The 15481-nt window shown below is 36.5% G+C and overlaps 2 protein-coding genes across 4 annotated transcripts; one reads left to right on the top strand and one right to left on the bottom strand.

Annotated features, from left to right (window-relative positions):
* Positions 1-1079: 1079 nt before the first annotated feature.
* On the top strand, positions 1080-7999 carry LOC117927923 (uncharacterized aarF domain-containing protein kinase At5g05200, chloroplastic). The gene is made up of 11 exons (XM_034847654.1): positions 1080-1173; positions 1570-1687; positions 3136-3278; positions 3763-3876; positions 4190-4378; positions 4472-4627; positions 4999-5264; positions 5380-5477; positions 6335-6513; positions 6831-6947; positions 7662-7999. Exons 1-11 carry the CDS (start codon positions 1114-1116, stop codon positions 7839-7841), a joined length of 1620 nt encoding a protein of 539 aa, XP_034703545.1. The 5' UTR covers positions 1080-1113; the 3' UTR covers positions 7842-7999.
* A 1012-nt stretch (positions 8000-9011) lies between these two features.
* On the bottom strand, positions 9012-14850 carry LOC117927922 (protein ENHANCED DISEASE RESISTANCE 4). 3 transcript variants are annotated; one of them, XM_034847650.1, is made up of 3 exons: positions 14412-14850; positions 12944-13195; positions 9012-12496 (listed from the first exon to the last, which is right to left on the bottom strand). In XM_034847650.1, exons 2-3 carry the CDS (start codon positions 13062-13064, stop codon positions 9492-9494), a joined length of 3126 nt encoding a protein of 1041 aa, XP_034703541.1. In that variant the 5' UTR covers positions 13065-13195; positions 14412-14850; the 3' UTR covers positions 9012-9491. The 3 variants fall into 3 exon arrangements, with proteins under 3 accessions (XP_034703541.1, XP_034703543.1, XP_034703544.1); XM_034847652.1 differs by having other exon boundaries at positions 14529-14850; XM_034847653.1 differs by lacking the exon at positions 14412-14850 and adding an exon at positions 14247-14381.
* Between the last annotated feature and the right edge of the window lie 631 nt (positions 14851-15481).

The raw sequence follows: 15481 nt of genomic DNA, 5'->3' as shown, positions 1-15481 counted from the left end.
GTACTATAAATTTAATAACAAATTTTGATATAGAATAACTTTATTATTTTTATTTCACGTAAAATTATATTTATTTAAATTTGTTCACTAGACAAATAAACTTCAAATTTATAAAAAAAAAATAATGTATTCAATTCATTAACAAGTCTAATAATTTTTAAAAATAATTTTAAATTCAAATATTAACCTAATTAATAATACCATAAACTTGTACATGATAATTGATCCCCAAGTGTGAGACTTCCATCAAGGGTGTAACTAAGGGTGGTTCAATCGATTTTTTGATAAATAAAAGAAAATATAATTAGTTTTATATGTGATATTCAATTGGCTCAAAATCTATAAGGAAATTCAAGCATCTTATAAGACCAATCAAGAGATAGAGGTTCAGTCAAACATCTTTTTCCTAAGCTAGTTCATAGCCAGTGAAGGAAAAAAAATAGAAATTAAATGTCTGTTTTATAACCGTTTTCAAAATCAATTTTCTATTTTTCAAAGCGAAAAAAAAAATATATATATATATATAATAATCAAAAATTATTTTTTTTTTATGTTATTAAAAATAAAAAATATGGTGTTTTTTATAATATATTTTTAGTTTTTTTTACTTATTTTCTGAAAAATATTCTTAAAAATAATTATAAAAATATATAAAATAATTAAAAATAAAACGTTATATATAAAATTTATTTTCAAAAATATTAAAAATAAATTAAAAATATTTTAGGTTTTCAAATTAATTTTTATTTTATAAGACATGATAAAACAATTTTTAAAAACTTTTGTGATAACTAGACGAAAGATTTGACTCATATATTATACTGACTTTCAACTTGAAATTTTTTAGTATGACTTTGAATATTAGGATGCGGTCAATTCCAAACTAGTTTATGTTCAAAATTGAAGATAAGATTTTTTTTATTTTTTTTATTTTAAATTCATTTAATTTATTTTTCTCTTTATTTATTCAGATTTGATGATGTGACGTGGAAATTAAAAATGAACAAACACATAGTTGGTTTTTGGCCGTGCCACGTGGCGTCTTTCCATCTCTCGCCTTTTATGTATTGACATTCGGCTTCGCCGGAAGCCCGGAGCCACCTGTCACTAGAAATGGCTATGAGAGCCGCCGCCGTCTCTGGCCACTTGCCGCCGCTTTTCCACCACTCTCAGGTTCCCCGCTTTATTTTATTTATAATACAAATCAACACGAAACGCTGCGTTTAGCAGTCTTCAATTATCTGCTTTTGATGCCCTCTCTGTCTCAACTATTGGGTTTGTTGGCCTCTGTGGCTCAATGAATATGCGAAACGCTGCGTTTTGTTGATTGGTGTTGGAATTGTAGTCTCTGGGTCCAATTTGGCTGTTTGTTTGATGTATTTACATACTAGTGATAGTGGGTTTGGAGTTGAATTTGAATTGGTTTCATCAAAACCCAGCTCCACAAAGATGCGATTGGAGTACTGGAAGTTTAGATTGAGTCCAGTTTGAACAATCGATTGAAACTTAGTTGTTTTGAAGAAATTTGAAACGGGTAATGATTATTTTGCTGTTATGGGTTGGTCACAGTTGCCTGTTGTTACTGGTTTATGTGTTGGATCGAGGAAATTGAATTTCCCACCAAAGAGGTTGAGACTTTTCGCCCGATATTCTCAAGCACAGGATCGGTTTTCCTCGCGTCTTCAAGGTATTACTGCACTCACACTTAGATTTCATGTTTGATTTCTTATTTTTAATTTTTTTTTTCAATTGATTGTAGTTAAAGAAAATATTGTTGTTTAGATATACCACATCGCACTGGAGATACATATATGACCTTCTCTTAACCTTGTATGACCTCCTTTTAACCTCGTAGATGGATTTTAAAGCTATGAGGCCCTTTAGGCCCACAATATCTACATGGTTGGATATGGGTTGTTACAGTTGTTGTGCTGGTTGTAGTTTTTCTTTAAAATTTCAGAGTTTCTGGATATGTACTCAGATATTGGCCTGCAAATTATCTGTTGGTGCATTCTGATCTTGCCCTTTAAATAAATAGGATTAGCTAATTTGTTTCACATCGAAACCAAAATGATGACTATGGGAATGGAAGGTTCAGCACTTCAACTTATTTCTAAACGTAGGTTTCTTGAAACATTATTAATTTCACTAGTTCTATAAATGCTTAATGATTCCTGAACTGACATTTTCATCCCTCTAGAAGTAAATCAGTACTTGATCCATTCATACAACTAAATTTCGGGCACATTGAACTAAATTTGTAGGGTTAAACCAATATTATACAGGGTTCTATAGTTTGGCCTATTATTGGACTTTGATGGCTTTGGAAGTGAAATCAATTCATGGAAGTTTGATGCTATAAAACAAATATAATGGAGATAGTATCGCCGTCTCCTACAAGGATATGGCTTTGGAACTAAAGGGAGAAGAAGGATCATGCAGCCAATCCATGTAGTTGGGATTAAGCTCCATGAGTTCAAGGTCCCCTCCATATAAATTCTTAGCAAAATAGGAGACTCCTCTAAATATTAATACAGCCCACAAAAGAAGCAGTGGAAAAATTGGTTCTATTAGTGATGTGGTAAGCTCCTTGGTGTTTTTTTTACTCCAAGAAATACTGCTCCCTTTTTTGGACAGGTCAATCCACTACTGTTCTTTTAACACGCAAGTTCACTAGCACATTACTCTGTAGCATTAGCAGGTTGTATTCCTTTTTTTTTTTTTTTCTGAAGGGATGTATGATTAGTGATGATCATGAATTACTCTTTCAACTCATTCTATGGATCTCTTTTCTGATCTTGGGGAAGTATAACCTCACTCTGATTGATTTATGATAGAAACTTTTCACTCCATCACATTAGGCATTTGTTTCATCAGTTTCACAGCCTGCAGCTTCAGGCCTTAAACTCATCTTTAAAAGTTGTTGCACAGTAGATGAATTTTCTGTTTCTTAGACCTTGGGGAACTTGATTCACAAGCTACTCATGTTAGTATACTTTTCCCTTCTATTACAATTCTATTTTATACACTCTTTCAACTAATTTGCAATTGGACTATCTCTTCATGTATTAATGTTCAAATTTTATTTTTACAGAATTCTATTTTGAAGCTTTAAAATTTTGTATTTTCCTCCAGACAGTATTGAAAATTTGCCCAAACTGGTGGAGGATATTGTCCAGACATCTATAAACACAGGTCCACGTGGAGCCCTAAGGGCAGCTCAAGGTATTCAAGCAGTTATTAGAGTTGGTGGCGAGTGGCTAGCAGATGTATCACAGGTAGTCAACACTTGAGCTTTTATTTTGACAATGATACCGTATGTGAAATAATTGATATTTGATGCAGTGGGCATGCCATTTCCTGTGTGTCTCCTAGTTTTATACTTTGCCCATTTGTTATCATAAGTTTTCAGTTATGGATTAATTATCGCATGCCTTTTTTAACTTCTTGTGAGCTATTAATGTTTGCTCTGATTAACATTTCAGTCTGTAGGCTTGAAAGCACATTTAGTTTGTAAAACAATGTCTGAAACATAAAGGCATAAGTTTTTTTTGTTCTTTTTTTCTTTTGAGGGGGGTGATGCTGGGGTTTCTTCTTTGTTGCATTTTTCAAATGGTCCAATTTATGGATGTATACAATGATATTTATGACATTTGTTTAAATATGATAATTATTGTTTACTATAGGCAATGAATTTATTCAATTCCACTTGTAAACAATATGAATTGGACAGAAATAGTGACACCTCCTCCCTTTCTGTAGTCAACAAATTCATCTGCAGGATTACCAACTCAAATTCAGCTTGGGTTACTTTCTCCCCTTTATTTGAGGCGGTTGTTTGAAAGCATGGGGGCAACCTATATCAAATTAGGTCAGGTAAGTCATTTTTTCTGCTTTTCCTCAGTTTCTTTACAATTATAGTCCTATGATATTTGTCTTGTTTATTGACACTCCAAGATGAGTTGTATTTACTTTTGTATACAAGAATGATCATGATGCAGTGAACAAACCATAAAAAGGTGCGTCTATATTTGAATGGCCACCTGATAAATTAATTTCTTCTAAATAGTTAAATTTTATTTTGTGCCTTGGACCTTTTCTTTTGTTCCTTTTTTTTTTTTAATTTTAATTTGTCTTCTTTATACAATGCATAATGTCATTAATGCTTCTCTTATCTTGCAATTGACAGTTCATAGCGTCCGCACCCACATTGTTTCCACCAGAATATGTCCAAGAATTTCAGAGCTGTTTTGACAGAGCTCCTGCAGTTCCTTTTGAAGATATCCAAAGAGTCTTGCGTGAAGAATTAGGGAGACCAATAGATAGTGTTTATGAATATGTTGACCCGACACCAATTGCTTCTGCCTCAATTGCACAGGTTTATACTATCCCCCTCTTTTTTTTGCTCCCCAAATTTTTATCATTTTGTTTTTCATGATGAATGATTGGAATCCTGAAATGTTAACTCCAGGTTCATGGTGCAAAGCTTAGAGGCTCCCAAGAGGATGTAGTGATAAAGGTCTTGAAACCTGGAATAGAGGATATATTGGTGGCAGATCTGAACTTTGTATACATTGTTGCTCGCATTTTGGAATTTTTGAATCCTGAACTTGGCCGTGCATCGCTGGTACAATATGGATTATAATTTCAATAGCTTTTCAATCTAATGACCTAATTGCTTGTTTTGGATGACAAATAACATGGAACCTTTTATTTATTTGATAATATTGGCAACTTTAGCGTTTTTATTGATTTTATGTGATCTCTAATCAACTTAGAGAATTGGAATTAGCCTTCTGTTCATCCAACTTAATGATACTTGTGAAATTTCTAATTAAGAATTGACATATTGGGTTTCTTATTTTGTCCATTGACTACCTATCTTTCATTAAAACAAGAACATTTAGAGATTTTTGTCATGCACCATTCATGTTCTTTCATCTTTTGAAATGACGATGGCTAGAAGTTTCTATTATAATGTATACATCCTTTCAGTAGGTTGGTATTGTCAAAGACATAAGGGAATCAATGCTTGAAGAAGTTGACTTCAATAAGGAGGCTGCAAATATTGAAGCCTTTAGGAGATATTTAGAAGCAATGGGACTCACAAGGCAAGCTACAGCTCCAAAAGTGTATCATCAGTGCAGTACTCGACGAGTCCTGACAATGCAGAGGCTTTATGGAGTTCCTCTTACTGATCTAGACTCTATTAGTTCACTTGTTTCTAGTCCTGAGACCAGTCTTGTAACTGCCCTTAATGTATGGTAGGACTCAAACTTGGATCTGCAGTTCATAAGCTTTCTTGTTTTGATGTTTATTTATTGGCTAATAACATCAGAATCTTATAAGTTCAATCTCTTCATTGATATGTTTCTGCAGGTTTGGTAGTTTGCTTGCCTGTGAAACCTTTCATGCAGATGTTCATGCAGGCAATTTGTGGTTGCTACGTGATGGCCGCATTGGGTTTCTTGATTTTGGTATGCATTTTCTTTTTGCACTGGGTTAACTCATAGTTTGGTTTGTTATAGCTTTGATCTTTTCCATACATGGCCAAACAGTGTATCTTATATGGTAGTATCGTGTATATTTTAATCTGCTCAACCAATGCTAAACCTCACCGAGAAATTATCTACCTGCTCATATGCATGAAATGTGTAGAAACCTAGACATCTTGATCAAAAAACTAAAACATATGAATAGTTGAATTCAATATACCAAAACTTAATGTTCATGCATAAATTTCAGTATGTCCAAATCTATCAACATTATCAGCCTTTATTATCAGCATTATCTTGCTTGTTTTGCCAAAATTATCACCATCCATTAACCTATATCTCACCTAACATGATGATAAAATTGTGGTTTCTGTAATAATTGATAATTACTATTAAACTGCTGCCTGTATTTGGTGTCCCATGATTTCGTGAAGCTGTTCTTTGGGATCTTGTGACCAAGACTGATGACAAGTTTATCCAGTCAGCTTGCAATCTAGCTACATCGTTAAGAAACTTTTTATTGATGGGGTCTATTGACAGTGTTGATAATGGAAAATATAATTTCAGTTAAAATTTCTGTGCAGTTTTGGGTGTTTTCCATCATTGAAGCCAGGGTGGCCAGGAGCCACAATGCTACATCATTCTAGCTGTTGGCAAACAATCATAGAGATCTCTAACTACTTGATAGTTATTAAGTTGGTTAAGTTATTGTATATATTTCAATTTTATATGCTATAGTCTGTATAAACACTTTTGAACCGGTTCCATGGTCATTGCTATTCAGTACCCATGCATGAAAGCAATGTTGCATATATTTAAATTTCAATTTTAATTTACAGGAATTGTTGGACGCATATCCCCAAAAACATGGGCTGCTATGGAAGTCTTTTTGGAATCAATTGCAACCGAAGAGTATGAGTCAATGGCATCTGCTTTAATTGAAATGGGTGCTACAAACAAGGATGTGGATTTCAGGGCCTTTGCAAGGGATTTGGAAAAGATATTCTCATCAATTCAGGCAAGGCCTAGGATTTTCAGTACAGCCCTTTGATGTCTGTTGGGATTTTCTTTCTTCTTCTTCTTCTTGTCTTTCCTTTGTTTTTTATACACACACATATATATCATACAGGATTCTTTGTCTTTTTAGTTTCATAACGACTCATCACATCAATTTTAGATGAGGACTACAATGACTGGTAGAGAAATGCTTCTGATTTAGAAAATCGATAATTTTATAAAACTAATAGTGAGAAGCATACATTAGCTTCTTATCTGAAACCTTCATACAGTGTAATGATTTTTTTCTGAAATAGTGGTCTCTTGAATGTTATGCAGGATTTGGATACAGAAATTATTGTTGCAACAACCAGGGGCCCATCCACAAACACAACTGCAGTCGCTGCTAATGTAGTTGTTGATGAGAGGCAGATGAATGCACTTTTTCTTGATGTGGTAAGCCTTTCAATTCTAAATTGTACAAATGAATTTCCAATTATACAGGCTTGTAAGCATATAGTTTCATTGGTTAAATTAGGTGTAAAGCCATGGGTCTCTCAAAGGATTTGTTTAAAGTTTATTGATGCAACAATGAAATAGTGGTCTACACTTCAACCCTTCCTGACCATCCTAATGACATGCCACAATGAAAATTACACCATTAGTTGTGTTTGTATGCAACAGGTTGTGGTACTGTTGTAGCCCACAGGCGACAATATTATGACAACTTTAGGATTCATGGGTTATTCATGATCTTGGAATTAATTTGTAATATTATTTTGAATAAATCAGGAAAACATCCGAGAATGACTTATAAGTCAGGGAAGTATAGCAAGCTAGGTAAAACAGAAAACATAGATACATGCAGACTGTATACATTCATTATGAGATGATTTGGGTATTTCACAAATAACAAATATTATTTGAATGTGTGATTTCTTGAATAATTCAAACTTATTTTAGATTATATCTAAGAAATTCAAGTTGTTTAAGGTTACTGTACAGCTAAGCATGTAGTGTGGTTCATTATAAAATTTAGAGATGATGATAGATTGCTAATATTTGGTCTGCCCAAGGGTGATCACAAGTTTTCTCAGTTTTTAAGTCTTTTTGATTGCTCATCTTGAGGGGCAAACATTCCTGATTATGCATTCTCTATTTCTTCTACAGGTTCGGGTTAGTGAATCCTATGGACTGAGATTTCCTCGGGAGTTTGCACTTCTCATGAAACAGCTTCTGTATTTTGACCGATATACAAGGCTGTTAGCTCCCAACTTGAACATGCTTCAGGACCAGAGAATCACCATTGTTTCAAATAGAGGAGGCAGGAATAGAGACACTTTCAAATGAATCTCACAGATGTAGAATTTTTGGGTAGTGCTTGTAAATACTACCACAAAGATAGACCCCAACGTTTATTATATCTCATAGAAACCCTTTTGGGACATCGGGAAATAAAAATATATATATATTCTATATGACATTAGAGTACAACTGTTTTCTCTTGATATTTTTATCTTCTCATGGTGATACTCATCTTATATATCACTTCTTTGTGTGATCCCATATATGAAATTGGTCTTTGTTTTTCACAGTACCTTGTGTTAATGGTTTTCTATTAGAATGGTAGAATCAAATTTGACTTCACTTCAGCCTTAGCTTTCCCCCAACTAGTCTCTTGTTATCATACTATACCAGATGCCCTACTACTAAGAGGAGTGACTCCATAACAGCTTGAATCACTTGCTTTAGCTGGTGTAGTACTTCCCAATTTTCTTCTAGGTCATTTTCCAGGTACTGTAATCCTGCACTGCTGTTTTTATTGCTGCTTGTGGCCTTTGCCTACTGAGTTACTGGCTTGGCCATCCTTGTATAACTTACAAACTCCATAACTACAGCAAAATGGAGGCGCCAGTCCTCATGTATATACACCAATACCTTGTCTGTGTAGATTAAGTTATTACTGTAGTGTATCAGTTTCATCACACTAGGTTGTGGAATACACTGCCTAATTAACTCAGACAGGCCTTCCCTCTACGATCTTTACCAATTCCAAGAATGTAGTATTGTCAAGCTGGTGAACTATATGATACAGAAGAATAGAAGGCATATAGCAGTAGAAGAAAACAGGGAATGTGACAACAGAGATGGATACTCAGCTATCAGCGGCTGACTGGCATCAGCTGGATAATGCTGTATCTCAGCCAAAACTAAATGAGAACTCCTGTGAAAAATGATTGTTGTCATGACAAATCCAAGAACCATACAGGGGGTTGAAGGTACCAAGCCATCCGTCCCTGCATATCAATCAGTTCCCAACAAGGGTTTGTCATCATAGATCATAAAGAATTTGCTTTGACTCAGAAAATAAAGTTCAATATCATGATACTATGATAGTTGATAAACAGCCAGAGAACAGTATTGGCAGTAAATAAATGAACCTGAAACATGCCTGAGATGAGCTACAAGCCTTTTGTGGGAAAAAAATCTTCTTGCCATAAGATTCATACTACTACATTATTGACCACATAAATTCCCAACTCTGCACTAAAATATGAAAAGAAGGTCTGAATACCAAAATTGGAACAACTATACCAACAGAACAAATCAAATAGGAATCTTTCTGAGTTAATATCTATACAAACAGCAACCAAGAGTACATGCAGAGTATGAAGAATAAACAAAAAGAAAAAATATATATATTTTTTCTTTGTGGATAATCTTAGATGCATCGAATCACTTGCAAGTAAGGGGGGAAAAAATCAACTTTCTGATTGCCAAATCTCAAATTCCCAAAATCTTTTCATTCTGATCAAACCTTGTTCCTTGAACTCCTCTCACCAGACTCCAAAACCATGAATCATTGTATGTTTTCCTTTTTAAAGCCCCCAAGAGTCTATCATCTATGCATTTCGTATTCTTCTGTAAAGCCAAAAGGCCTTATCAAGGAGTCCTTTTAACATGTCAAGTCCTTCAACTCAGGCTTTTCTCTTGATAATATCAGTCTGTATCCATGCCAGACCCATATATCATTGCACTTGGTGAAGAATAATCCATGAGCCGATAAAGTGGGGAACCTGCTGTTGGAGGCAGTTCCTCAATTTCTGTGGATGATTTCTCAGGTTTAGACATATTGGAGGATGACCCAATTGATTTGTACGTTTCCACTGGTTCCTTGTACTTGTTTTGAGACTTTTTCAAGTTGAGCTTCTTCTTTCTTTCACCCATAGGCCCAAATGGAGGTGTGATGAAAGCAGTCTCACCTTCAGTAGAGAAGCTTTTACAGAAAGAGAGTCCATAATCATCAGAACTTGACACCGGGTATGCAGGTGAACAATCACTGACAAGAGCAGTTGATGGCAAACCTACACTATTGAGAGTCCTGCTGACATCATCAACCTCACTGGGGGGAGGAGGCCGAGGGTCTACAGCATTTGGCGTATATTGAACTATATGAGTTCTGTTCTCAACTGAAAACTTAAGGAGCTCATAACAAGCACCACATCTGAGCCCATGGCACCTCCTCTTAAAGAGGAGAAAATCTGCAGGTAGCTGCAGCAGATGTGAACAATGATAGCAAGTTAGGAAAGGAGCTCCACCTGCTATGGGCTGGATATGTCGCTTCACCTGGTGATGTTTCTCCTTCCAATACAACTTCGCCTCGTGATTTTTATGACCCTGGTCTTCAGACTTTGCACCATGGGTCCATATGGGGATCTCAGAGTCCATACACTGTAGGGGACTTGAGTGAGTAGAGGTGCAGTGATGATAACATCTGTGACCAGGGCGGGCCCCATGTAGTCCATTTTCACAACATGGAACAGGTGGACGTAGTTGTGCTGAGTACCACCTGTCTTGGGGACAACAATGCAAGCAGGAATAATCAGCCTGGTGTCTACTGTTTGGGGCCTCTCCTGAGAAAGCCATTCGCGAGAACTTACGATGTTGGGGCCAGTTTCTTCCAGTCCTATATTGGTCAGGATACCTAGGATAGTTTAAATCATTGAAAATTTCCTCCTCAGATGCTTCATGATTATAGGACTTTGCAATATGCTTCCCCTTCCAACCGACTCTGGTGGGATCCCTTCCATTGTGCTTTCTGTTGATCTGATCTCGCAATTCACACAACATTTTCAACAATTTTATCCTCTCCTGTTCATGGAGCTCAGGCATGTCAGGCGAATGAAAGCTCGAACTGTGTTGGTGGTCAGGATGTCCAGGACTCGAAGGGATGTCATTTTCATAGCCAGCAGGGAAATCCCTTCCATTGAAGGGCAATCTAGATGGAAATTCCCCTCTTTCCAATCTCATCCAGTTTCTGACTGGCTGGTCATATCTTGTGGATTCCGGAAAGTCATCTCTATTCCACTTGCCGTATTTCTTAGGGTAATGCTCCTTACCCGATAAAATTGATGAGGCATTCCTCGTTTGACGTTGCATTTCTAGGTTGCTATTCACCAGAAATTTACCTCTGGATCTTTCTTCAGGACCAACCAATTCTCTAGCCTTGAAAGTTCTGTTGGGTTGGTGCAGAGATCGGTCAAGGACTTGATCATCAGTTCCATCATAAGAAGAGACACTACCATCATATCCATAGAAACTTCTGGCTGTTGGAGATCTATACATATATCCATGGAGAACATCATCGTCAGACTGCTCTGGTTGTTCATTGGAGTGAGACATGGGAGTATCCTGTTTCATACATTCCCCAGTTAACCTCTGAGCTGTAACTTCTGAACTCCTTTCTCTTGAAGCCAGGAGGCTGTCAGAACTCAAGCTTCTGGAGTAAAAACCACCCTCATCATCTTCATACACTGTATTTGCTCCAACTCTGGGTTGTGGCTCTTCATTCTCATGACACATAAGCTCAGTTGACGAAGAAACTTCATTCAAGAAGCTCACATCTTCAGGCTTCTCTGTTGACAAAGAAACTTCATTCAAGAAGTTCAAATTGTCAGGCTGCTGCTTTGATGAAGAAACTTCATTCGAGAAGTTTATATCTTTAGGCTGCTCCGTTGGTGATGAAACTTCATCCAAGAAGTCCACATCTTCAGACTGCTCCTTCGGTGATAAAACTTCATCCAAGTAGTCTACATCTTCAGGCTGCTCCATTGATGAAAAAGCTTCATTTGAGAAGTTTACATCTTCTGGCTGCTCTCTCGGAAAAGAAACTTCATTTGAGAATACGTCTGCTGGCTGCTCCATCAGTGAAGAAACTTGATTAGAGAAGTTTACATCTTCAGGTTGCTCCACCAACGCAGAAACTTCATTCGAGAAGTTGACATCTTCCGGCCGCACATTGGATGATGAACCTTCATTTGAGATGTTTATATCTTCAGGCTGCACATTGGATGATGAACCTTCATTTGAGATGTTTACATCTTCAGGCTGCTCCATGGGTGATGAAACTTCATTTGAGAAGTTCGCATCTTCAGGCTGCACATTGGGTGATGAACCTTCATTTGAGATGTTTACATCTTCAGGCTGCTGCTCCATGGGTGATGAAACTTCATTTGAGAAGTTCACATCTTCAGGCTGCACTTTGGATGGTGAACCTTCATCTGAGATGTTTACATCTTCAGGCTGCTCCATGGGTGATGAAACTTCATTTGAGAGGTTCACCTCTTCAGGCTGCACTTTGGATGATGAACCTTCATCTGAGATGTTTACATCTTCAGAGTGCTTCATTAGTGATGAAACTTCATTCGAGAGGTTTATTGATGAAGGAACTTTATCTGAGAAGTTTGCATCTTCAGGCTGCTTTGTTGTTGAAGAAACCCCATTTGAGAAGTTCACTTCAGGCTGCTCTGTACGACAATCCCCAAGATCATCCCTCCCATTTTCTTTGTTCAAAGAACATTCTCCTGTGGAAGAGGGAATCGCCTCTCGACTCGAGCTACTAGATTCTTCATTTTCAGAAACATGCACCAGTTCATTCCTCTGAACAGAACCTGTTTCATGTGAGCCTGAAGGGGTAGTTCTGGTGCTGTTTCCATGATTTTTGGCTGCATGAAGGAAGGGGAATGGAAAAAAATAAGTTTTAGTCTTTGAGAATAGCAAATCAAGAAACCTAATTTTTGTGAAAAGATACAAAACAAGCATAAAGGACTCATATCACTGATTATGAGGATCATAACAATGGCATACAGAAGTGATGTATCCATGCACTGTGAAGGAACCCACTATTCCAACCTACTATATTAAGAAAAAACCCAGTTGTGTATCTTGACTCTTTTCACTTGAACAATTATCATGACAACATATGCACAATAGTCTAATATATCAGAAGAAAATCACTGCAGCTTCACTATTTAAGAGTGAGAAATCAACTAGGCTGACCATCAACTACTCGACTTCACTCTGCATGTCCTCAGCTAAATTCACAACTGATTGAACATTCTTTCTGTTTTATGGTTTATCAAATTGGAACTTTATATATAAAAGCATATTACCTCGTAGAAACACGCCACATCCACCACACTGGTATAGAGGAATTCCTGCCATCTCTGGAAGAAGCTTCCGGCATTTGGGACATCTAACCAGTCGAATTTTAGTAGCTGGTCCACTGATCATGTTTCTCCAAATAAATGACCTCTACCAACCTAAGGTCGGACTTTTACCACCAAATTTGGCACGCTTTAGTTTCACAGAAGTGATGAAAGCATGAACAACCCCCTTGTCGGAAAATTGAAGGCTCCCAGTGCCTGCAATCATATAGAAAGATGAATATGTAAGCATGCATTTGATAAATAAAAAGAAAAGAGCCAAACCCAAGAATACCACTTAGGTTAATGGTGCACAAACTCAATGATACAACTTACTGATAAGCAGTCATGCAAAAATGAGATGCAGTTATCACCGAAGAGCATTGTGATAATCTGCAGAGAATTTTTAGTTCTAGAATGTGTCCAAGTTGCTAAACCGATAAATGTTTCATTCTGAATAGGTATAAAACCTAGGATGCGTTTAGAAGAGAGAAAAAAGAAAATGAACATGACAAAAAGAAAAGAACAAACACTAATGTTCTGCATACAAGTTGAATTGAATAACTTCATTGCCCACATAATAAGAAGTAGCTCTCTTTGCCCACCAGTCAAAGATCTATTAAATGAAGGGCTGGAGGATGATGGAAAATATAATTATGAAGAGAATAATCATATCAATGGCCAGAGGCAGCAGATCCCTGAGAACCAAAAAGGTAGTGCGATGCATTAGAGCCACTGCAATCTCCTCCATCCATCAACCTTTTCCAATGCATCAGGAAGTAAACAAGCACAGCGATGCATCTAAAATCTAGTCGAATTAAACTGAAAAATTTTCTGAATATCTAATTGAATGCAGAGGGTGATTAGAAAAGGGATTGCCACTGAAGATCTAAGAAGACCCAAATGTGCCATATTCATGTTTGAATTCACTGTAAACCAAAAAATGCAACAAAGAGTTGGAGTGCCATCAAGCTTAAAGAACAAAGAAGAAGATCCAGTATATCAATTCCACCAATTCTCAGTCAGCCCTTAGAAAAAAGCCACAACATCACAGAAACCCTAGTAAAAACAAATCCAAACCAGCTCAATAATCTACCTAAAACTCCAGAAAACCCAAATACACACAAGCAAAGCAAAAACAAAATCAACCCATCTCAGATCAAATTTCAGAAAGGCAACAACACAACAGAAAATACAGAACAACCATTCAATCCCCACAAACAAACACACAGAGATAGAAAAAAAAAATTGCATAAGCCCACAAACATACAGATCAGATCAAATCAGAGCAGAACCCAGATGCCATAATGAAGAGATCCATTCACAGTGCTCAGAAAGAAACCAGAGTCAGAAAAGATCTCAAATTACAGATATAAAGACAGAGGGAGGACCCCAAAAAAAAAAAAAAAGGAAGAAGAAGAAGAAGAAAAGGAACCTGAGCAGGAAAAGAGAGGAAAAAAGCAGGAAACTTCTTGGGAGAGATTCTCTGCTTTTAGTCAAAGTTTACAAAAATCTTCCTTCTTCTTCCCCCTCCTCCTTCCTCTTCCTATACCTATGTCGTGTCGGGGAAGCTGGGTTGCCGTCAACACAATGGTGGTGGTGCGTTTTTCAGAATCATAACCCGCAACACCATCATCATCAACTCGTTGGGCTGCCCCACAGAAAGTCGACCGTTGACTGGAGGTTAAGGGTGGTGGAAAGGTGAGTTTGAAGTCAGCTGCAGCATTAGAACGGCGGTGCGGTGGTGGTGGTGGGGTTGACCGGAGTGGCGGTGGTGACAGCTGGAGGGTTGGCAAGTGGCACCTCTGTCTCTCTCGTTAAGAAGCTTCCACACTGGCGTGAGGACTCTGGCCTTTTGAATTTTTGGGCTATGGACTTCCCTCATCAAAACAGCGCGTTTTAATACCTCCATCGGTCACTAAATGTCACAATCACGATGCCGATCCCTACGTCAAACGGAGAATCTCAGTTTTAATAAATAATTGTTATTAATATTATTTTTAATAATAAAAAATTATAATAATTTATGTATAAAGCATAATAATTTTTAAAAACTATTTATAAAAATTGATGTATTTAAAAATAATTTTTTATCCATGACTTTATTTATCCTAACTATAATTTATAAAAATAAATATATCGATTTAATAATTTATAATAAATTTTAAATTAATTTTATCATATAATTTTAATATTTAAAATAATAATTTTTAAATCAACAACTTAAATATAATCTAACTTAAATCATTAAATAATAAATATTAAATTTTACCCAACACCCAAATTTATACAAATATTCATTTGAATTTATTCTTAAACAAATATAAAATAAAAATATCTTCAAATATATCACTTTGTTTTTAAAAAAAAAATTATAATTAGGGTAGGATACGGAGAAAGACGTGGTGGAGGGCGAAGGGGGTATCCAAACTGTCCGAGCAGCCACGTGTCGAGAGTCATAATGACGAGACTGCTTTCCCTGTCCTGACGCAATGACGGTTGCGA

This window comes from Vitis riparia, chromosome 13 (genome assembly GCF_004353265.1).
Source record: "Vitis riparia cultivar Riparia Gloire de Montpellier isolate 1030 chromosome 13, EGFV_Vit.rip_1.0, whole genome shotgun sequence".
Classification (NCBI taxonomy): Eukaryota; Viridiplantae; Streptophyta; class Magnoliopsida; order Vitales; family Vitaceae; genus Vitis; species Vitis riparia.
The sequence above is the reverse complement of the archived record's forward strand: the minus strand, read 5'-3'. Positions and strand labels throughout refer to the sequence as shown.

What these genes read in the sequence shown, in the direction of transcription:
- LOC117927922 (XM_034847650.1), bottom strand. Translation starts at nt 13,064, where the DNA reads ATGATCAGTGGACCAGCTACTAAAATTCGACTGGTTAGATGTCCCAAA. An exon ending in ATGTGGCGTGTTTCTACGAG is followed by an intron (nt 12,497 to 12,943) that starts GTAATATGCTTT and finishes TCCTTCATGCAG; the next exon opens with CCAAAAATCATGGAAACAGC.
- LOC117927923 (XM_034847654.1), top strand. Translation starts at nt 1,114, where the DNA reads ATGGCTATGAGAGCCGCCGCCGTCTCTGGCCACTTGCCGCCGCTTTTC. An exon ending in GTTTTCCTCGCGTCTTCAAG is followed by an intron (nt 1,688 to 3,135) that starts GTATTACTGCAC and finishes ATTTTCCTCCAG; the next exon opens with ACAGTATTGAAAATTTGCCC. An exon ending in CCTATATCAAATTAGGTCAG is followed by an intron (nt 3,877 to 4,189) that starts GTAAGTCATTTT and finishes TGCAATTGACAG; the next exon opens with TTCATAGCGTCCGCACCCAC.